The sequence below is a fragment of the Tubulanus polymorphus genome, chromosome 1 (assembly GCF_964204645.1).
Source record: "Tubulanus polymorphus chromosome 1, tnTubPoly1.2, whole genome shotgun sequence".
NCBI classification, from domain to species: domain Eukaryota; kingdom Metazoa; phylum Nemertea; class Palaeonemertea; order Tubulaniformes; family Tubulanidae; genus Tubulanus; species Tubulanus polymorphus.
The window spans coordinates 7,008,150-7,029,929 of record NC_134025.1 but is presented as its reverse complement, the minus strand read 5'-3'; the positions used below and the strand labels follow the sequence as shown (position 1 = coordinate 7,029,929).

The window sequence follows — 21,780 nt, the reverse complement described above, 5'->3', positions numbered from 1 at the left end:
AAACATTAAACGCTTGTGTATTTTAGAGAGAAATATGATCTTATCATCATGTGTTCAGCGCTTCTATCCTCTTATTTTCTGTTGTAAATTAAAGGGTTTCAGCACCGGGGTCATGCGTTGGTGCTGGGGATCACTAAATCACTTCAATTCGACTCAAAACAAATTTTCATTATTCGTTATATAAAACATCATACAATCTTATTTTGAACAGTAAATTAAGAATAAAAATCAAGACATTTTAGATTTAAAAGGAAAATAGAAGTTATTGATAAACACTTGTTGGAAACATCAAATACATGCATCCAGATCATACCGCCCTAAAAATACGGCCGTGGACTTTGCACTTTAGACTAGTCATTTGTGACAGTGACGCGGGGCGGCGGTCGCCGGTCTCCCAGGTACAAGTTCCATTCCATTAGTTTTGCCTTTGCAATCATTGAAAGTAGAACTCAAAATCTAATACGAAATTTGCAGGGAATACAAATGTGTGTAGCAGCCGCAATTTATGCTTGGAATTACACGATTGTCAAAATAACTGCCCGTCATGGCCGGGCGTGGCAGCACTTGCTGGCTAATAATGCAATTTATGATTCGCGGTGCGGGACTGCGGGCAATTTAACAATCTACCCACAATTATCGTCATCTTATTTCAGCATTCTTTCTTGTGAGACATGTCGAATAATTTACTGCACGATTACATTGCTGGTGCAATTGGAGGTAAGGCTTTTCAAATCACTAGTCCAAATATGCTTTATTTCCAAAATTGTGGCATATCTCCGCTTTTACACCTCTGCAGGCACAGCTGGAATAATTGTGGGACATCCATTTGACACAGTGAAAGTAAGTGTTTCAGGTTCGGCTTGGAATGATTTATATAGTATTGGCAGCCAGAGGTTAAATGTGTTTATTTTAATATTATAGGTGCAGTTGCAAACTCACAAGCATGTTGGGAACTGGGGCTGCATTAAGACTGTTTGGAGGGCTGGTGTTGTAAGTTCTCTTTATAAGTATAAGCTTTATTCAGGTTAATTTTCATCATATTTAGATAAACTGATTAAATTTCTTTCAAAATAACGCAACTTTTTCAGAAATCAGGATTTATGCGTGGTTTAAGTTTCCCACTGGTTGGCAATGGTTTTCTCATCAATACAATATATTTTGGAGTGTATGGCAACACATTACGTAAATTCACTGAGCTCCGAGGCCACAAGAGTGCTTCTTATTCAGACATCTTTCTTGCGGGGTCAGTTGCTGGAGCTTCTCAATTGGTTGTGGGTTGCCCAAGCGATGTCATTAAAGTGACATTACAAGCACAAATTAAAGGTTATGATTATAATTCTAATTAGCCATTGATAGATTTTTGGATTCCCACTATATTTACCTCATTCATATTTTGTGGAGAAAATAAATCATATCATATCATTCTTATTGTGTTTTAGGATCACCAAGTGTTGTGGGAAAGATGGATTACTTCAAGGGACCGCGGGAATGTATTGCTAATTTGTACCGCGAGCATGGATTACGCGGATTTTTTAGAGGATTTCATATTCAAGCTATGAGAGATGTGCCTACCTATGGTGTTTACATATTTGTCTATGAATGGCTGAATCACTTGGTAGATGAGCATCACTTTTCCGACAGTTCAGGCATAATGGGTGGCCTCGTTGGTGGTGGGATTTCTGGAGTGGTTTCTTGGTTGTTTTGTTTGCCATTTGACACCATTAAGAGCCGTGTTCAGAGTGATATTCACAACATCCGATATAAAGGCTTCATCGATTGCGTGCAAAAAAGCTACAAGGAAGATGGCTTAAAAGTTTTCATGCGTGGTGGAATTTCTGTAGCACTGCGTGCCATTCCAACTAATGCCATAACATTTCTTTTTTATAAAAAAACGATGGACTACTTTGAAGCGCGAACTCTCCACTGGTCAACATAATATAATGTTTCCAAATCAAGCTAGGATGAATGCCTTTGTTAAGACCTGTGATTTCCCAATTACTCAGTATTCCTATGTATCAGTATTATGATTTTTTGAACACAACTGCAGTATTTTTGCCCTTGCGCATTTCCTTGTGAAATATGGAGGAATGATTTAATGTAACTAATAGCATAATGAGCACCATTCAGAGCTAGTCATAATGTGCAATTATTGGATACCGGTAGTAGTAAGCCACACTCGGATGTGGAGAATAGATAATAAGATTAAAACCGAGATTGCTAGGGATTATTTGGATTTTTACATTCAGTGATGTTATTGTTCTTGAAGATGACATTTATTTTTCATAAATTCTTTAAATATTGTTATCAATTTACTCACATCATGTAATTGTTAATTGATTTTTAAATCGAAATAAAACTAGTGCAGCGATTGTCCTGTGACTACATATGTCTTCAAAGACTTATCCTTGAGGGCTAATTGAGATTCGATATTTCTTAAGTTTTTAATCACCAAAAGAAAATTCAAATGCATGGAAAAAATGACTAAATAGTTAAGGCATGGACTTAATATTTCGTATTGTTGGTACCAACCGGCCGGCGTCCGACAATCAGCTGCACATACCGGTATGCATCAAATACATGAAGCGAAGAAATATTTTTCGGTAGCTGTACGTCTGAAAGTTGTATTCAACTCTCGCGATTGCGTCTAGAAAGTGGATCTTAATCGATCCTTAATTTGACATTTGTTCGCCTTTATTTATTTGCCTTGAAAGTATCCTATTTGAACAAGGTAATGTAATCACCGTACTTGGATTGAAGCTTTATTTTACTACGCGCGATAATGATGGCATGTATCTTCGATAAGATATTTTAAGCGTATAGAATTTGTCATTTGGCTTCGCATACTGTACGGACGATGGCCCAGACGCGTCCGTTCAGTTCATCATCAATGAATTACTAACTAATACCTGTCAATCATTGACTATTACGTATCAAAAATCAGGCGCGTTGGAAGCAATGTTTTATTGCTGCGGCCAAATGCCGATTTTGGACAGGTTCTTAATTTTGCCGCCTCGAATTGACCTAATTTCTTCACTGAAAACGTGGTATTCAAAGAAAAAAAACGTCATTCACTAAATTATTGCCGCGGCTTTCGCCACTGCAGTCGCTGCACTTCCAACGCCACTGAAAATTATTCATTCTGATTCAAGACCATTTGAATCAGGTTGCCTCTACTTTAACAGTCATATACTTCTTAATGTGTTTGTATGTTTAATCATTATTACAACATTCAGAAGTCTAATGACTACCCTGACTGCAAGCGCCAATTTATGTTTTTCTATCATCTGTACATTGACATCAATAAGTTGAAAGATTAGGCTTGGAGTTAATGTTTCGATTGATGGTAAGATATGAAGCATAATGAGCGCTCTACAGTATTGCAGTAAGATATCCATTGAAATATCCATTATCATAATGTTTACATTGCAGAAATGTTTCCTAGTTCTTTTGGGGATGCAAGGGTCAGGATATCATCTTCAGATATGGATCAATTCGGCGATCCATTAAGCGAGTCGGATTTTCCCGATGACGACATCTATATGGACGAGGCAAGCTCTGAGATCAGCGATGTTTCTTCACGTCCTGGTGATACACCCTCTAGTATGGCTAACCTTCGGCGTTATCTGTACCCTGTAACGGATACCGTCGAAGCCCTCGGTCCTGAGGAAATACGCTGGTTTTATAAAGAGGACGGCGCGAAAAAATGGACACCGTTTATCGGTTACGATTCTTTGCGTATCGAATGCAAGTATCGAGAACTACATTTTGGTACCGGCGGCAAACATGAAGATAATATCGAAATGATCGTAGTTCGTGGTGGACTTTACGAAGTTGATGTCGTTAGCAATAAGTGCTATCCTATTTATTGGACAGGTATTGCAGATAACATTGAAAAAGTATCTTACTTGACCCGGTTTGTTCTTAAATATATGCATTGTATTTTGTTTTTTAGCTGTTAATCAAACAGCGACCATAATGAGGGCTTGTTGGTTTATTGATGGCACGTGGCAACCGTTGGAAGAGGGATATGCCGCCCAAATTGAAACGGAGCATTTATCTAATTTCGAACATCAGAAATTTCAAACAGAAAATCCAGTTGCGCCACAAAAAGGGCAGAAAAAAGGTAGATAAATACAAGCTTACCCTTGGAATTTTTAGTGCATGAACTGCATTAAAGTTGCAATTTTGAACGCTTATTTTTGTATGAATTCAGTTATTCATCATATGAAGTTCAAAGAATTCCATGTTGATTGGTACGCAGTCAATGAAATATACATGTTTAGTGAAGCAACGTCCTCGAGACTGGTCCGATCAGTTGGTCATCGATTAGGAATACAAAAAAGCGCTGGTAAAAAGACTCATCATTTCTCAGTCGGGAAGAGTTTGTCGTTGTCTTCAACTTATATTATGCTTAAGTATCGTTATTATTTAAAGGTGGAACACGATTGTATCGAGGATATTACATGGAGGCGAGACCTGATGATAAACCTGCTGATATCACTCATTTAGTATTCGTCATCCATGGAATTGGACAGAAAATGGAAACTGGCAGTATTATCAGAAGCTGTAAGGAGTAAGTGTACAGTACCTACCATTTTTGTGGCTTTCCCTTATCGGAAATTGTTCAATTTTTCCAAAAAGGTTAAACCAAAACTGAATAGCTGATCGTACATGTAGTATTCTACATGTTTAAGAGTGGAAATATTTCATATCCCAGTTTGAATTGATTATAACTGTCTTTTTTTTCATTCTTTGTTTATAGTCTCAGAGCTAATGTGAATAAACTGCGTTCCAAGTATTTTCCAGACCTTGACTCCGACAATCAGCGAGCAGAATACCTTCCTGTTGAATGGAGATCATCCTTGAAATTAGACGGCGGTGAGTGTGTGCAATTGATATTCCTTTATTCATAACTTCTCTTCAAAGAAATTATTGTCAGAAGACATCAGATACCAGATAGTCAGATACCAGAAAAACTGATATGATCTCTCATGGTGTTTCTAAAGATAATATTCACTCAATTACTGCCTTTTCAAACATTTCTCAAAGATTTTGATGCTCGTTCAATACATATCTGATGAAATATATACTGGGAATTTATTCATGAATAATTTCAGGATTAATTGATGGTTCTGAACACGATATTTGTGGGCCAGAAGGTATGGCCTTAACCAAATCAAGCATGGAAACATGTTATTATATTCTTCATGTGTGCCTTATTCTTTTTATTTGAAAAAAAAATAGGTAGTTCTTTTTATTTGAAAAAATAGGTAGTCTATAGCTTTACAGTTGTAATAAGCTACTAATAAGAATTTTATTTGACTAAATGATGTATATGCTTTATTTGTCAAATTACTAACGTACATACTGGTACTAAGAATGCACATCAATGGTATATTTAGTCTATTGCACTGCACGCTGATGCGTTTCATGATATCTGCATATCTTCGTTAATTTTTTGTAGTGATAATTCAAATTCTTATTCAAATTATTGTTCCAAATATTGGTTGTCCTTCAATCACAAGGCATTGTATTAACAATTTTTCCTGCAGATACTGTTGACTCCATTACACCAACCAAAGTGAGAGGCCTTAGAACCATTCTGAACAGCAGTGCCATGGATATATTATATTACACAAGTCCACTTTATAGATCAGAGGTATGGATATCAACAAAATCCCTCTTAAAATACAGCTCCAGCCGATTGGAAGCGATTGCAGGTCATTTTGTATCTTTAATTCGTAATCATTTTCAGATAACTCACGGTTTACAAACAGAGCTCAATCGGTTATACAGCATGTTCTGCGCACGGCATCCATATTTTGAACCAAATGGTGGTAAAGTGTCCATTGTCGCACATTCATTAGGTTGCGTGATAATGTATGACATCATAATGGGCTGGAATCCTATACAGATGTATGATCAGTATGTCGCTCATGTTATTGTAAGTAATTCCTGCAAATTATCATTCATTTTATATCATCTTGGGGTCTAAAAACCATATTTAGATTCCTTGTGTCAGAAAAAGTGAGCCATATATTACCATATACTAACTAATTCTTATAGGGAAAAAACACTCAAAAGACTGAAGGTGCTGCGAATTTGGTGACAGAACTTGATGCTGCCAGGAAGCGGTGAATAAATTTCTCATTTCGTAATTCTTATGGCTATATGATGGTGAAAAATTATACTAATTTACCAGTCTGTGGTTTTGCCATTTCCTTCAGAGTCACTGATCTGGAAATGAAGCTGTTGAGTTTAGCTGAAAAAGAACATCTGAAAGTGCCAACACTGCGGTTTAAGGTAGGTCTATCTAAGAATTTTACTCAGTTTGCTGTGATATGACATGGTTGTTATATGTGTACAGCCCATTACAACCAGAATGTCGGGCATCTACACTGCCAACTGAAATGTAATTTGAATGAATTTCAGGAAGCAAACTTTCCTAACAATGTTTTTTCGGGGCCTTTGTGGCGATCTCTTCCAAAGGTAACTCGCATTTTGTGCGTGGTGATGGCCATCAATATACTGGGTTTGGTTCCTAAAGGGTTTGGTGTAATATACAATGGGCTTAGTGTAATGTATAAGAAATTAGTTCAAATCTGATTTATGCTAGATTTTGCTTGTGAGTTTGAAATGCAGGTATATGGATCTATAAGCTTTCTTGTCTTTAGTATAGAATGCCATTTGATAAATCTTTATTTTTTGCTCATTTTGGTGACAAGGTTTGCATGTTCTCAATTCTCCAATTTTGTTTTTACTTCGCTAGAAATGTCAAGGAAATGATGAAGTTTTTATCATGGATATGGATTCTAACTGTTGACATATGAATATATTTTCAGCTTGAAAATTTCTTCTGTCTCGGATCTCCATTAGCAGTATTTCTGGCTTTGAGAGGTGTAAGACCAAAGGGTAATGCTACGCAAGATCACATCCTGCCAAGAACGATTTGTAACCGATTGTTCAACATCTATCATCCTGCTGATCCTGTGGTACGTAAATACATGTATCAAATAACAATTTCTATGTGCAATAGACAGAGGGGCTCCAATTCACATAAGTCACTTTTCGACTTCTCAGGATCTCCTGTATTTCATTATTACTCTGTATTGTAAAAATAAAAAAATTCATAAGAAACCTTGGTTGTAAATTTAAATTTTTCTATCATAAAGAAAAATATATTCAATCATTCAATAGAACTAGGTGTTCTATTGCTTGTTTCGATTCCCAAAACTATATCGCTTTTACTGACACTACCGGTATGATGATTGATTGCAGGCTTATAGGCTAGAACCGTTACTACTTAAACATTATTCCGGATTGAAACCACTGAAAATCCACCGCGTTGACACAGCCAAAGTCTCTGAACCTTACACGTCTATCAAAGCCGAGGTGGCGACATCATCGAAAGCAACCAACAACCGGAAAGATGAGAGTAATGAAAAGAACAATAATAACCAAGCAACTGAAGTCAAACCAAAAGGATCCATATCGAGTAAGATCAACATTTATGTGATTCCTGTCATTTGTCTAATGTAGTTGTAGGTCATCTGTTAGAAATTTTAACCCATCATATGCTTAATCTGATATTCAGTGTATGAGTACTATTATAAATGTATTTATCTGTATATGTACGTGTACATTTATGTCTACCAAGAAGGTAAGCATCAAATCAATATCATGCCTTACTAACCCCATTTCATGTTTAGCTTATGGGTCATTTGGGAATGTTATCTATCTCGCAGTTTGTTAAATCTATTGTACCTTAATAAACATGCATAAGTGTAGTGGCAAAATTAAATATGGGTGCAATGTTTTTTTCTCTTCAATTCCTCAGCTCTTGAAGATATGGCTTACTTGAGCATTCTTGGTAGTTATATTTCTCCCCATTGTGGTAGTATCTATGCTTTTTTCTAATTATTTGCCTTATCTTATTTTGCCTTGAACAGCTACACCATCCGATTCAGAGGACACACCTCCCCCTGGTAGTGTCCTTGGTAAGAAAACCCAATTTTTTAGTGTCCACCTACCACACAGCACCGAATTTGAATTCTAGAAAATATTGGATATCCAATTTCATTCTTATTGTATCTTTTTGACTCAATTTTTGAATATCATTTACTGCACCTTTTTATAACACTTATCTTTTTCTCAGTACCCAGTGAAAAGTCTGGAATAAGAGTTACATTCAACTTTCTGTGTATCAGCAATAACTGATAATAGCACTTTTTGTTCGTACTTTTTATTTAACCATATTGGATTATAAAATCTGTAAATTATTCACCCTGTTCAATTGATTTTTCCTTGTCAGATCGCGTGGCTTCAGTTTGGGCAAAATTCAGCAAGAAGTCACCTGAAGATGAACTTAGCGCCGAAATGGAGCGAATTGAAAGCAGCGCCCAGGAAATTGAGAAGAGAATGCATGCTAAAGAAATGGAAGACGCTCAAGACTATACAAGTACTGAACATACAGGTAGATAAGACTAGTTTCATTAAAATTGTCCTGTTACTGTTTGATTTAAAAACTACTTGGTTGTTTGTTCTACAACGCTAATTTTGTGGTAGATTTAGAGTATCGATTGGATTATCAACTGCAAGAAGGAAGTCTCGAGAACAGCTATTTGGCCGTTTTGACATCTCACACAGCTTACTGGACTAACCAAGATATTGGTCTATTCATTCTGACAAATGTACATCCAGACTATACGCCCAAAACATGACAAATCATCATTATGAACTAGTCAATGGGTTTCATCGATATTTCATCAGCGATAATGTAAAAGGATATATTATATTAATGTTGTTTCATTTGCAACAGCAATTTAAGGTTATTTTATTATTCAATTTTTCTGATACACAGTAGTTACTTTAGATACTAGTACTGTTTCTGGCATAGATGGACGGTAAATGATTTTAATGTAGAGACAATTCTTTGCTCTCCAAAAAGAATGGATGATAAGAAGAATTTTGTATGATGAAAATTCTAGTTTTTGATCACCTATCTTTTTGATAAAAATAAACATATGGAGTTATGGATGTATGTAAGCCAACAACTAACTAAACAAGCATTTGTATGTAACAGGGAATGTAAACTAAAAGCCTTCTGAAATATTCTCATGTTGTTTGTTGTCAAGTGTGGGGCAAGATTTAAACTGGTGCTCTCTTCTCTCCTAAGCAATGCTTCCGATGTATATAGGGTTATTCGGTCAGTTGAGATAGCGTACATAGATACCTTATTTGGTATGCAAGAATTTTAAATGTTCAAAAATTCTTGAATTTGTTTTATCTAATAGGTTTAAAAGATGAAATACATAAAAACTGGTAGATATATCATTAGTGATACATGTATTTTATATCGGCAATGAAAATAATATTTGAATAGAATACTTTACAGTAATTCTTTGGCTGGAAACTGTTTAGAAAGTGATTTAAAGAAACATTATTACAATCATTCCATGATATTGGTACTCTTTAAGTGTTTTCTGTCGTTACTAGCTATTTCTATTGATTGTAGCAATTTGTGGGTAGTGAATGTTATCAAAGCTGGGTCTCTTTATGTCTGCGAGTTAATGATAAAATGTGAGGAATTACTATCAAGATACCTCCCATTTCAAATTTATTTGTGTACATATGGCTTCAAAAATTCCCATGTTTTCAGTGAGGGTTGACTGAATTAACTGTATTTATCTATAACAAAAACCAAGTCTGTGCAAGCCTCATCAATGTTTACTTATAGAGCAAATGTGCTTTTCCCAAATTCCATTTTAGATGTCAAATTCCATGAAGATTATCATTTGGGTGTTGTGATAATGAGTACAGATAATGTATGTATGTATGCCTTGAATGTCATTGCATTTCCTGATGAATTAACAGTGTAATCTAAAATTGATGAAAAATGTCTTATCAATAAACATTTGTTTTCGAGTTTCATTGTTAATAAATGACGTTGTTGAAATTCACTAACTCGATTCAAAAATGTGTTGAGGTGATATGACACAGCGGATAGCCTATCAGCCTTGCCAGGCTTCTGTCATAATTTCTTTCTCAGGTTTGAAACTTTTCATTGGATGGACTAATGTGTTACCTGTTTGTGAGAACTTGTAGTTCAGTTTTTATGAATTTTGTGATTATTATAGATGTTTCATTATTTTGCTTTCCTAGCATTTCGATATTAATCTAGTCATTTTACATTAGTTATTCATGAGAAACCATAAGTAAGGCTGGAAATACTTGTACAAACTACTTATTTTTTAGATTAACAATTTTTTTCCTGAATGTAATTTTCATATGTTAATGCATATGATCTATTTTTCTCAATAAAAGACTATCATGATTATTTTTTTCTTATCTCATAAGAGATATGTACCATCATATGTATTTATGCTGTTTAATTTGAATTCTTGTTGATATTTTTTCTCTGTGATCCTATTTTCAGATAATATAATTACATTCTATATTTTAACAAAAATGTTTCCTTGCTGTCTTCTTGTGCATGTCAAGTGGCTGATGGACCTCCTGTTTAGTGAAATCATTTATAATGGAATGACTATATATTCATCTTTTTCTCAAAGTTAATAATGCATATCAATGACATACAATTCAGTGTATATAGGAAAAGGATTTAAAATTTGGCAAAAACTGCTTTTACACTTAAAGAATCGTCTAGAAGTCCATTGTATGTATCACCCAGACTGAAATCACACAGTAATCACTGAAATCACAGTTATGTCAGAACTTAGCCTTAAGTCCGATACTGGCGACTATAATCCACTCGGTCAATTTAGGAAAAGATGTTTCGATCTCAATCAAGTGGAGTTTGAACCAGTTATGAAGTGTTCAACAAGCAAAAGTATACATATATTGTAAAAGTAGAGTATATTTATTGCTCATTTATCTTCAGTTTACAGATCTATTCTCAAAATAAAACCGCTGCAGAGTTAGCAGCAAATAGGCAAGACATTACATGTTAAAATCAGCAAAATCATGAATGTGGTCTAAATACCTATTGAATAAAGTTAATTTTAAGCTTCAATCATAGACCCTTCAAGAAATAAAAGCTTCTCTCAGATCCCCTGCTGATTATTCCAAATAGTTTATAAATCACAGACCAATTTTGTCATGAGGGGAATTATGGAGCTACAGTGACTAGAAGCACCTGGAAAGAGGAATGACTTGGGAATGATACAAGGAGTTAATTGTCTATAGACAATAAATTTCAGAAGCGTTTATTATGAACCATCATTCTATCTCTTGTTAAGCCATCAGTCTTTAGCCTGTACATGAATGTACTTTAGGTGAAAAGACGTCATACACAAAAATTGAGAATGATAGTTCATATAACTGCCTCCCAATGTTAACGCAATGAAGACTACTGACTAGTACAGCTAGTACCTGTACATGTACTTTGAATCACAAAGCAGTAGTGTTTTTAGTGTACACTGTATACATTATTTTCTAAAAAGGCTTTTAAAGAATAAACGATTATGTATATCATGTAAATTTCCTATAAAATTAACATCTGTTGCTGATAAACCCTACAACATGTATCACTCTTTATCAAACAGTAACATTCGATGTAAATCTATCAGTGGTTTGGTAGCAAAAAATAATTGAAATCACATGAAACCATTCAATAACTCTTAAACATGATTATACTATTCAATAAATTGTGCAATGTAGCAGTAATGATTGATTAATTTGATAAAACAGAAAGAAAATTTTGATTCAAATGTGATATGCTATTGCATTGAATTTCTCTAGGCTACACCGGTACAAGATACTGATATGCTTGCAACTTATAAAATCTATCTAAGTACAGTGTATATACGATAATGAATCTCATGAATATTATTACATTATGAGTTACAGTCAACTCCTTGTCATCCACCACTATCAGGACCTCTGCAATTTTGGTGGATTATCGAGGGTGACGGATAAAATGAATCTAAGAAATTTCCATTTTCTTCAAGACACTCGAAATGACCTCTCAAAATGTATTATTACATCATTAAGCCATTTTCTATGAACACATGAACTGTTTTATTGAACTCTGTCTTTTACAAAAAGTAGTGAGAAGTTTGTTCTACTATATTATCTAAAATATTCATCAATTGTACTCTGAAAATTATGTGGTGGATGGCCAATATGGAATTTGGATAACAAAGAGTTGACTGTATATATTACCCAGTAGCTAACCAGTAGCTTATCATGAAACCCTTGGTCTATTATATTCAGATCTGTGCATTGATATATAGATAGTTGATGATAAATTGTTGTTTGTTTATATAAATGAATATTTAGTTTTTGTTTTCTTTACAACAACACCAGCTCCTGCTGCTATAGTGTATGCTTATATTCGTCTTCAAATATTTTGTAGGAATCTCTCAGAAAGTCTAGATATAAAACATTATTCGGGATATCAAACCTGAAATAGAAAAATTTCAGATGATTTTTCTAGTTTTGTACAAGTTTTATGGTCTCGTGATTTTCAAACAATTTTCTCAACTCACCCGACTTCTTTTTCGGAAAGTTTATCACCTTTATCCATAAATTCATTAGCATTCAGTGCGTTTATAACGGTACCATTCGGCAATGCAACGATCATCATAACTGGAAACACATAGCTTTTCATGTGCAGTTGAGCTCTAATTGCATCCTTTGGTCGAGTTAGATCTTTCTCAATTTCCTGTAAAAATAAGAATTAGGATCTTAATCGATGTTCATCCTGTAAAACAAAGATTTTAATGATCTATTACATGATAACTAATCATCAATGATAACTGTTCATTTGAATTCAAAATATCGTGTGAACTTTTTTTATACTTACTTTTACGTCAGCTACCAGTGACCAGGTGCTAATCATCTTGTCCTTGAGAAAAGACATAACGGGCGGGCTCTCGAGAGATGTCTCCCGAAGAGTCCGCCCTGAACCTCAGCAGCTCTGATCATCCAATGCACCCCACAGCAGTATGGAATGTATTGGCTTTTTTTCGATTTCTCCTCTGCTAAAGGCATCCGTGAAATTATAATAAGGCACCTAAATGGAAATTGCTTTATTACTTAACAAATGAACCACCATCCTAAGATGCTGAATTTAGTAGCCGGGGATCGAAGACTTAAGAGAAAAGTCCATTTGATTTATGGCAATTGTTGAGTTAGCTACTGAACTTACCCTTTTAAAAGGATAAAATCTAATTTCAATGTGTTTTCTAGCTCTTTCAACTGCAATCTCTTCCAGCCACTGTTGAGACTTAGCTTTTGTTACATGTTCTGGATCGCGATTGTTGAACGTTAGGTGTAGATCTTGCCCTTTGCTATTATTGGCAGCGAATCGCGATTCGTCAGTAGATCGTAATTCCATCAACGGGATTAAACCAATATCGACTTCCATATTCTGATCATCAGCATCAGATTCTCTAGGGTTTAACCACTCCAAGTCTTAAATTAGTTCAAAGTTAGCGCATTCAGTTACACTTAAAACCCCTCATGAAATTCTTTTTAAAAGTCTACTCATAAACAATAAATGCAGATATTTTTCATCATTACATCAGCTTTACTGTATAGTTGTTATGGTTTTAATGTAAACTTCATTACTCACCAACATTGAGTTTCCGATCGTTGGGAACAAACATGTGGAAATATACAACATGTTTTCCATCTCTACTGATGATCAAATTTCCCATGAATTGAGCTGGTGTGAACCAAAATGGATAAAACGGTGGTTCATTTAGCTGAAACTCAGCATGTATTCTAAACAAAAAGAACAGAAATAAAGCAAATTCTGCACATAAATAGTGGTTTTCCAATTCAGTATATCACAGCATAAAGTCATTCATAAAACTTAAAAGGAGTTACTTGGGCTTGCTAACAATTTTTGTCTAATTTCTATTTCAACTTTGCTTCGATGCAGCATAAAATGGATCAAAAATTGATGTTTTAGTTCAAATGCCCATCTTTGCTGGTTCTTAGGACCAATATCAGGTATGTACTACTAAAACTGACAGAGCTAGGCCACCTGATGCCTTCTCAAGCAAAGTTGAAATAGACATTAGTTGCCTACCTAAATTCTATATCTATGAAGAATTCGTTGTACGCTCGTACACATGCGTATGCTCCTTGTGGTTGAAACCGCGCGTAAACGAACGGCCTCGGATGAAACATGGCTAACAGCTGATGAATTGTGACCAGTCGTCTTTCGACAGTCGGTGGATAATAGCGATTACTCGAGATGAACGACGGCTCGTCGGGACCGGGGTTAAATTCGTAGATCTTATAAACTTTGCCCAAGTTCGTCAAGTCTTTTTCCGATGGCATAAACACGGAGAAATGTCGGGCTGCGTAGTTCTTCCACGGTGCACTAACAGTTTTCCACGTTTTCAAGCCGTACAATGAGTCTAGGGTACCAGCAAACTGAAAATAAAATTTTATACAAGCTGGAACGATTCCGCTACCAGATAGAACTTAAATGTGAACTGAATAGGTATATAATATAAATACTTACCAGCTCATTCATATTCTTATTCATGCTGGATAAAACGAATGGCATAAACGCAGTTTCTATGGTAAGTATTTCATCGTACTGTTTTATATCCTGGATGTATTGGACTGTTTCCTAAAAAAACATATTAAGTCTTGGAAATCTTTTGTTTCTAATACTTAATCATTATATTCAAATCTCTGATTTAAGCAGGTACCACTCTGATTAGTTAATCGTTGCTAAGCTTTTATAATCAGTCGGACTTATACCATCATGGGCCTAAAGTCTGAATACTAGATAATGTTCACTTTTTGGGAACAACGGCTTGATATCAGACTGAGGGGTCTATTAGTGGTTTGTGAAAATATCCAATCGTGAAACTAAACCACTGACGGGTTGCTAATGTGTGAACAGATAGAATTCAACTGATAACTTACGTTTAAATCACGTAGTCGATGAACAATCGGTTCAAATTCTTCTAAAGTCAATACACCGTCGTCATCGCGGTCGTGTTTGCGGAAAATCATCACGCCATCAATTCCGACGTCATCCATCACATCGGCGGGCGCCAAAATAAACGGCCCATATCTGGACATCGTCCAAAAACATCCAGACACAACAGCAACCACCCCTACCAGCACCGCTAGCCCCCATAATATCCATGCAGGCAGTTCTATAGTTATAGTTCCAGGTTTTGGTTTACCGGCGGGACGAGGTTTCGCCACGACCACCACATCATCATTGGTTTGAATCGAAACCTCGGGCATCTTACCACCAGAGGTTGATTTCAAGCTCTTACACAAGACGTATGCTCAGGTTTGTTCCTGCATAGTTATTGCATCTATATCAAACTAAAAAGCTGAGATTTGTGACGCGTACGTGACATTTTTCACATCAGTTTCACTTTAGTGCGTGTGTGAGAATTTTTGACAGCTGCTCGTTCTCAGCTGGTGCTGCCATCTATGTAATTGGGACATAGGGCTGGGCTGGAATCATTTAGTTCACTTGTTCACCGCTAATGATATATATAGGGGCAGCACTTGACGGTTAACATCTGACATTATTGACCGCAGTTCGGAGACTCCAGTCCAATCTCCTCTCCATATTAAAAAACAGGACACTATACTGAAAAACTGTCTAAAAAAACCAACCAGAACAACTGACATCCTATAAAACACAGGCTGAGGTCTTTATTATGATATTACGTGTACAAACTTAGACTCCATAGCACGTTCTAAAAACATCTGAAACTACCGCAGTATGTTTAATTTACTTTTTGTAAAACATTTTATTTATCAATTCTGCGCTGAATGAGTCTAGCGCTCTATGCCATTTATCAAATCATACGCGTCCATGATTAATCAAAATCTACCAATCCGTAGCCTACGCAACTAAGTAAATAAATAAATCCATCGATCCCCACTGTGACAATGTTATTTATTATCAGCTATTAGATGTGTTTTGCATAACAACAATAAGATATTCTAATAATGATTCAGTTAGTATAACGGCTTCTTCCCAGCGATTTTTCTCTACATTCGTATGACTGGCGATATTCTCACTGTATTTGAGAATATGTTTAGCTAACCTGTAGTAATAAGACATACGAGCAATTAACAATTAATGGTATATAATACATTGAGAGGTTCCGGTCGATTTTGATACAAAATCCTAACCTTAGAATACGTTCGTGTGGCAGTGTTCTGTATGAACCCGAGCTGGCATTTTTGATGATTTGAAATGTATGAATCATGACCAGTTTCAAACCAATGGATATGAAAGTAATACTGGAAAAATATCGAACGGTGACTCCAAGGTTTATCTTTTCGCTACATAAATATACGATCAAATAAAGCGTACCGTACCTGTCTAACATCCGAGCGTAGGTTTTTCTCTGTCTTGATCGCAGTTCTCTCCTTTTGAACTGATCAAAGCGCATTTGGACAGCCGATTTTACATTGTTACAAACGCGTGTACATTGACGCAGTATCAAATTAGCTTGGTTGATCATAGCAGTTGACGACAACCCGTCAACATGAGAAGTCGCCTAAAATGAAATATTCAGATGTAACAGCGTTGTGGATGGCAACTAACAAATATGAAGTTTTAAGGTGGCAAAACCTTACTACATGTACATGGACATCGTCGTCAATTATCGTTTTACCACTTGAATGGTACGAACGGAGAATAGCCAAATCAGTCACGGGCAAATCGAACTTGCCGAACGGTTGGAAAGGTCTAGAAATTAAATGATTTCTGCAATGAAATTGTTTATAGAGACACAAGAATGAGAAGCGATTAAGTATATTTACACTGAGTGATCATTTAGATTGGAACCACTTATACTGGCAGTCCGTTCACAAAGCGAATTCAAACGAGCATGATGACTCCAGTCTGTTAGCGTCCAGTCAATATCGAATAATCTGAAATAATTCTGCCGTGAATTTTTCTCTTTAGCCAGCGATTTAAATATTGAACTCAGAATCAAAACGACGCCGATTAGCTTACATATCACTTTTACTCGGTCGAGGAAGTTCTAACCAAGACGAAAGTTCTTTTGAAATGCTAGTGATCTATTAAAAAAACCAAAATTGTTTACTTACATATTGTAGCAGAATCTACATTATACAAACTATCTACGCGCTATCACCTGGTACTTTGCAATTGTCACTGGATGAAAATGAGTTTCATAGTTTTCAGCCCATTGATAAATCTGACGAACAGATGGTTCCTGAAAAATCGAAAGATCAATCAAATCCATCCGTATCCTGCTTCTTCAATGGTTCTGTTTCGCTAACGTCTGAAATTTACGTGCCTTCCAAGACAAAGCCGACGGTGGCAGCCATTTAGAACAAAACGCAACACACGTCGCGAATACGAAACTGACCATCCGTTCGCTGATGGCGTTTAGATTTACTTCACCGTGACTTATTTGATCACGTAGTCGCAAACCTTCCGGATAAACCAGCAGATCGTATAACATATCCTAAAAACCGATGGACAAAAATGTTTTTAACAGATATCTCGACCGCAACACGAATTTCTAAAATCGAATATGAAAGAATGTACCTTACCAAAAATGATATTCCTAATGCAGAATGTAAATGATTATTGTCACCATTCGGCAAATCTATGTTCAAAATCTATTAAAACAGTTAACAAATAATTCTACTTTAATACGATTAGTTCGATCTTCATAAGAGAATTTTGCTCGTTAAAACAATAACGACGCACGCACGCCGGATTCCGTGAAAAAGAATTTCTTCATTTCTTATTCTTACCTCAGCAAATGTTGTGTAAAATTCGGCTGACTAAAAAAAAGAAAGATGCTTTTTGAGTTTAAGTGTAAACTTTGCATAAATTTGGACTATAATCAGAAGCGATATAAACACATATGCATTCATACACGGTGCGTTTCCCACTCAATAGTATTGATTATTATCCATAAACCAGTTATATAGCGAGTATAGCTGCGCGCAACGGTATGTAACGGGGGTATAGCTCAGTGGTAGAGCATTCGACTGCAGATCGAGAGGTCCCTGGTTCAAGTCCGGGTGCCCCCTTCGCATTATTTTTTCTTACTTTTCATTTTATATATACCTCTGCTGTTAGAACTCGTCCTTCACAATTATTTATTTTTGCAAAAACACTCCTCAAACAGTGTTCCAGTTGCGTTAGGAGCAGAATAATCGCATCTCCACTTCTAGAAAGATAGGTAAACCTACGTATGATAGTCTGTGATCGGAATATGTAAAATTTCAGGGCCTAGATGCACGAACCACACCTGTTATTGTTAAGAGCCCGTATGGCTGAAATCCAAACTGGTCTCATATAGTTCGAAATAAATGTAGTTTCTTCTATCAACAGTTCCAGCATTTTGGAATTGCGAATGTCGATTTCTGAAATATGAAGATAATTCTCTTTTCAAAAGCATCAGTCGCAGATGCAGCGAATTCACAGTTGAAAGTATAATTATATATTACCGATTATTTCTAAATTGGTTAATGCCGGGAATGTGGTAAATGGCCTATGAGACGACACTGATACACCCTTCGCCGCCAACTTTTTTCCAAGAGTTGCCGTCATCAGCAATATGAAATAAGTATACCTGAAAAACGTTTTGAGTGAGAAACAAACTCTCATCTATATACCGGTACTAGGATTATTTATGCAAAAAATGAATCGAATGTATTGATTACAAAATTCCATAGAATCATCCTCACTGTTTTTTTATCTGACCGGGAACTACAAATCCGTGCCAGTATACATTCCGCAAATTCAAGGAAGAAGGCGGTCCGATCATGGTTCTTAAGACTCGCATCTGAATCGAATATAGATGAGCATCTGAATTTTTCGGGTTTTATCAAAAATTATCTACGATTCTACAATATTGCCAGATGACGATATCTTACCCAGGTATCCCCAAAAATGTTTTGCAATTCATTCGTAAGCAGAAGATCTTTTAACAACGATGGGCATTGCTTTCCTTTCAAAAGGTAAATCTAAATAAAAGAGACATCGATAATCGGAAAGCGATTTTTAACGAGTTCTCACAGATCGATATTATTTTCTCTGAATGATCAAAGCCGTAAAGGTTGTTCAGATCTAAAATGCTGAGCGAAAAAGAATTTTTTTGCGGCAGAATCGTTCAGATATGTACAGGTTCACCGACTCACATCGCCTAAAGATCTCTCTAAAACACTAGAACACAGCAACATCGCTAAATCGTGCAGAACTGCATCCGTCGATTGTAACAGGTGAAAACAGCGTTGGAATATCTATGGAAAAAAAATCATTTATGCAAATCCTCTTCACCCGCACTCGGGAAGGACCGGGAAGGATTAGAACGCGGGTTTATTTTGTAAGTGGAGTGCTTTAAATTATGTGGGGGGGGGGGGGGGTGACACGCATTGAGTACCTCGGGTGCAGAAGTCCATTCGTAGAAATCTGCGTAGAAATCTTTGAATTCTTCACTCGCAAGATTAAACAGGTAATTATCAACAGCGTTAAAACACGGAGCTAAAGCTGAAATACATTCCTCAATAGATCGTTCATCGTCACCTATAAATACATCAAATAAGGACAGCTCCCTAGTCTAATGTTTCGCAGCTAAATCTATTCCACAAACGAATTGAAGAAGATAAAATCTGAAGGCCCGGAAGGGGCCAAAAACAGGCTGGGTTTTGGTTTGGTGAAGTTTGCTTACCATTTAGTCGGGATGCAAGCAAACCACATACATATTCTTCACTGAGGACATTATCAGAATTTAATAATAATCGGAGTGATGTACTTTTTCCAGATATTCCCACAACACAAATTAATCTATAAACATTTTCCGACAGATATTTAGTGTCGCTTGGCTTGTTAATGTAATCATTGTTCTTTGTATCCATTCCTGATGTATTTGCTGAAGTAAACTGGTAATCCAATATATCTAAAAAATCACAGTCCTTGATTTAATGAAACGAAATATATAGAAAATGTATAATTTCTCAAGTAACCTATATGTCGAAATATTTGTTTACATTCATAAGGGACATATAGCAAAGAAGGGAAGGCTGCTTGTCTTTCGGACTACGGTACGGACTCTCAGCGTCGAGTGCCGCAGATGGTTAGTTCACATCGTTGCTTTCGTGGCGTTTGTTTGTTTTATCTTGCTTTCACCCTATTCGATTCATTGAACCTTACGATGGATTCAATAAACAATTTTTACAGAGATTTGTTGGAGTAGATTTCTTTGATTCGATGCCAACAAAAGTATCTGACACCGGGGCATTTACCGGCGAGGCATACACGAGTGAAACAAGTCGAACATATCCTTTCTAAACCGGGGTCCACTAAAACAGTACAGAAAGAAATTACAAGCGTTGTTTACGTAAGAGAAAAGAGTCAACAAAGGATATAAAACCTGTATCGATGGATGATCTTTACCGCTCCAAAAAAACGACTTTCGTTCTTGATATATCGTTAAACCAGCGATAGGAAGTGTAGTTACTAGAAATATTACATTTACTGTCAACAACATCCGAGTTACGCTTTCCATTTTGATATGTTCTTTATCGGTGTTTGCGCTGCTTTTTGATATCATTGCCATTTGAGATTGCCGAATTTTCACGACGATAAGTACGTTACAAACGACGATGAAAAGAAAAGGCAGCACGGAATAAGTCAACGTATATATCCAGGTGTTTACATCGACAAAAAATTCGTAGTATGACGAATCGAAGATCGAACATATCGGGTTATTGTTTCTACTCACACCAAGCTGAAACCCGTACAAAACATGTCCGTATATGGCCACGATGGTTAAACCCGTGGCGACCAGTGCCCAAGCCATTCGACGCCGGGTGCACCAGCGCCTGGCGTGCATTGGAAACACCACCGAAATCAGTCGTTCTACCGTCACCAAAACGATAATCCACGCCGATAGACAAAGAAAAAAATAAGTTAGAAAAAGATGTAACGGGCACGCCAGCCGGGAATGCAGACGGATGCGAAAATTGATGGCTTTCCATCTCAACATCCATCGACGTAATAGACCGGTGTACAAAACGCCAGTATCGGCGAAAGCTAGCGCGATGATCAACAATGACGTCGAAGACTTACGACTTGCCTGATTACGACAAAGAACGACGACGGTTAGAATATTACCGATTGTTCCAAAAAGGATGATGAAAGGCGGGGCGATAATGAGCATTTGATTACCGATGTTGACGTAGAACTGCGACAGGGATGGTGGTGCTTGGGTTGTTCCGTTCATTCTGGCGCTCAAAAAAATCTCACATTACGAAGTCACGAATGCTTTAGGTCTAGATATATTGACGAAAAATACTTTTCAATGTACCAAGAAAGACTTTTGAAAGAAAGCACAAAGGTAATAAAATATGGTCTGAATCACGCCAAGATTATCTTGCTCGATCTGCTGTAAATATGAGCCCGGTGACGATGCTCTTATTTCCAGATTTGGAATTTATCAAATCATAAATCGTGACTCGGTTTCTCTACTTCCATTATTCCGAGATCCAAAATTGTCATTCGGTCCAATTTTGACGTCTCAGCTTACCCACCAGATATCCGTAACCCCATCGATCTGAAATCAATTACAATAGCAAATAGCTTCCAGCGAACCACGCCTATGGCAAGGGACGCGTTTTAGATTCCACTTTAAACTGCAAACGAACAGAACGCTACCGAAGAAGAAAAAAGTATCAAATATTGTATCAGAAATCTATGGTATTTGATAAGTTTAGAACCCAGGGGCCGGTTGCATAGTCATGGCTTAGACTTATTTTGAATTTGTATAT

The 21,780-nt window shown here is 36.4% G+C and overlaps 4 protein-coding genes and 1 non-coding gene across 9 annotated transcripts; 3 read left to right on the top strand and 2 right to left on the bottom strand.

The window, feature by feature from the left end:
* The first annotated feature begins 329 nt into the window (after positions 1-329).
* Positions 330-2,363, top strand: LOC141907570 (solute carrier family 25 member 45-like). 4 transcript variants are annotated; one of them, XM_074797251.1, is made up of 6 exons: positions 330-398; positions 654-717; positions 797-840; positions 922-990; positions 1,089-1,323; positions 1,440-2,363. In XM_074797251.1, the coding sequence occupies exons 2-6, from the start codon at positions 672-674 to the stop codon at positions 1,934-1,936; spliced, it is 891 nt and encodes a 296-aa protein (XP_074653352.1). In that variant the 5' UTR covers positions 330-398; positions 654-671; the 3' UTR covers positions 1,937-2,363. The 4 variants fall into 4 exon arrangements, with proteins under 4 accessions (XP_074653352.1, XP_074653368.1, XP_074653376.1 ...); XM_074797267.1 differs by having other exon boundaries at positions 1,089-1,243; positions 1,440-1,639; XM_074797260.1 differs by lacking the exon at positions 330-398 and adding an exon at positions 413-485.
* A 288-nt stretch (positions 2,364-2,651) lies between these two features.
* Positions 2,652-10,417, top strand: LOC141914991 (phospholipase DDHD1-like). 2 transcript variants are annotated; one of them, XM_074806344.1, is made up of 15 exons: positions 2,652-2,728; positions 3,430-3,873; positions 3,953-4,123; positions 4,214-4,348; positions 4,435-4,573; positions 4,763-4,878; positions 5,553-5,659; positions 5,756-5,944; positions 6,067-6,134; positions 6,228-6,303; positions 6,433-6,489; positions 6,843-6,992; positions 7,279-7,495; positions 8,312-8,473; positions 8,566-10,417. In XM_074806344.1, exons 2-15 carry the CDS (start codon positions 3,432-3,434, stop codon positions 8,718-8,720), a joined length of 2,184 nt encoding a protein of 727 aa, XP_074662445.1. In that variant the 5' UTR covers positions 2,652-2,728; positions 3,430-3,431; the 3' UTR covers positions 8,721-10,417. The 2 variants fall into 2 exon arrangements, with proteins under 2 accessions (XP_074662445.1, XP_074662444.1); XM_074806343.1 differs by lacking the exon at positions 6,433-6,489 and adding an exon at positions 5,118-5,159.
* Positions 10,418-10,860: 443 nt separating this feature from the next.
* On the bottom strand, positions 10,861-15,420 carry LOC141914901 (selenoprotein N-like). The gene is made up of 8 exons (XM_074806240.1): positions 14,914-15,420; positions 14,501-14,611; positions 14,060-14,409; positions 13,598-13,749; positions 13,172-13,437; positions 12,827-13,036; positions 12,510-12,685; positions 10,861-12,424 (listed from the first exon to the last, which is right to left on the bottom strand). Exons 1-8 carry the CDS (start codon positions 15,241-15,243, stop codon positions 12,337-12,339), a joined length of 1,683 nt encoding a protein of 560 aa, XP_074662341.1. The 5' UTR covers positions 15,244-15,420; the 3' UTR covers positions 10,861-12,336.
* A 245-nt stretch (positions 15,421-15,665) lies between these two features.
* LOC141914918 (endoplasmic reticulum membrane-associated RNA degradation protein-like) lies at positions 15,666-19,923 on the bottom strand. Its single transcript, XM_074806259.1, has 18 exons — positions 19,683-19,923; positions 19,395-19,537; positions 19,153-19,254; positions 18,889-18,978; positions 18,700-18,797; positions 18,460-18,584; positions 18,261-18,375; positions 18,077-18,179; positions 17,758-17,787; positions 17,551-17,619; positions 17,292-17,462; positions 17,127-17,207; positions 16,985-17,049; positions 16,789-16,899; positions 16,603-16,714; positions 16,342-16,523; positions 16,153-16,263; positions 15,666-16,064 (listed from the first exon to the last, which is right to left on the bottom strand). The coding sequence occupies exons 1-18, from the start codon at positions 19,867-19,869 to the stop codon at positions 15,920-15,922; spliced, it is 2,040 nt and encodes a 679-aa protein (XP_074662360.1). The 5' UTR covers positions 19,870-19,923; the 3' UTR covers positions 15,666-15,919.
* Positions 17,968-18,039, top strand: Trnac-gca (transfer RNA cysteine (anticodon GCA)). The gene has a single exon. It is a non-coding gene; the product is annotated as a tRNA-Cys (tRNA).
* Positions 19,924-21,780: the final 1,857 nt, after the last annotated feature.

Coding starts and splice junctions, on each gene's coding strand:
- LOC141914918 (XM_074806259.1), bottom strand. CDS start 19,869: ATGGATACAAAGAACAATGATTACATTAACAAGCCAAGCGACACTAAA. Junction 17,620..17,757: donor TTTACACAACATTTGCTGAG/GTAAGAATAAGA, acceptor CTGTTTTAATAG/ATTTTGAACATAGATTTGCC. Junction 16,264..16,341: donor TACGCTCGGATGTTAGACAG/GTACGGTACGCT, acceptor ATATTTTTCCAG/TATTACTTTCATATCCATTG.
- LOC141907570 (XM_074797251.1), top strand. CDS start 672: ATGTCGAATAATTTACTGCACGATTACATTGCTGGTGCAATTGGAG. Junction 718..796: donor CATTGCTGGTGCAATTGGAG/GTAAGGCTTTTC, acceptor ACACCTCTGCAG/GCACAGCTGGAATAATTGTG. Junction 841..921: donor ATCCATTTGACACAGTGAAA/GTAAGTGTTTCA, acceptor TTAATATTATAG/GTGCAGTTGCAAACTCACAA.
- LOC141914991 (XM_074806344.1), top strand. CDS start 3,432: ATGTTTCCTAGTTCTTTTGGGGATGCAAGGGTCAGGATATCATCTTCA. Junction 3,874..3,952: donor CTATCCTATTTATTGGACAG/GTATTGCAGATA, acceptor TTTGTTTTTTAG/CTGTTAATCAAACAGCGACC. Junction 5,660..5,755: donor GTCCACTTTATAGATCAGAG/GTATGGATATCA, acceptor AATCATTTTCAG/ATAACTCACGGTTTACAAAC.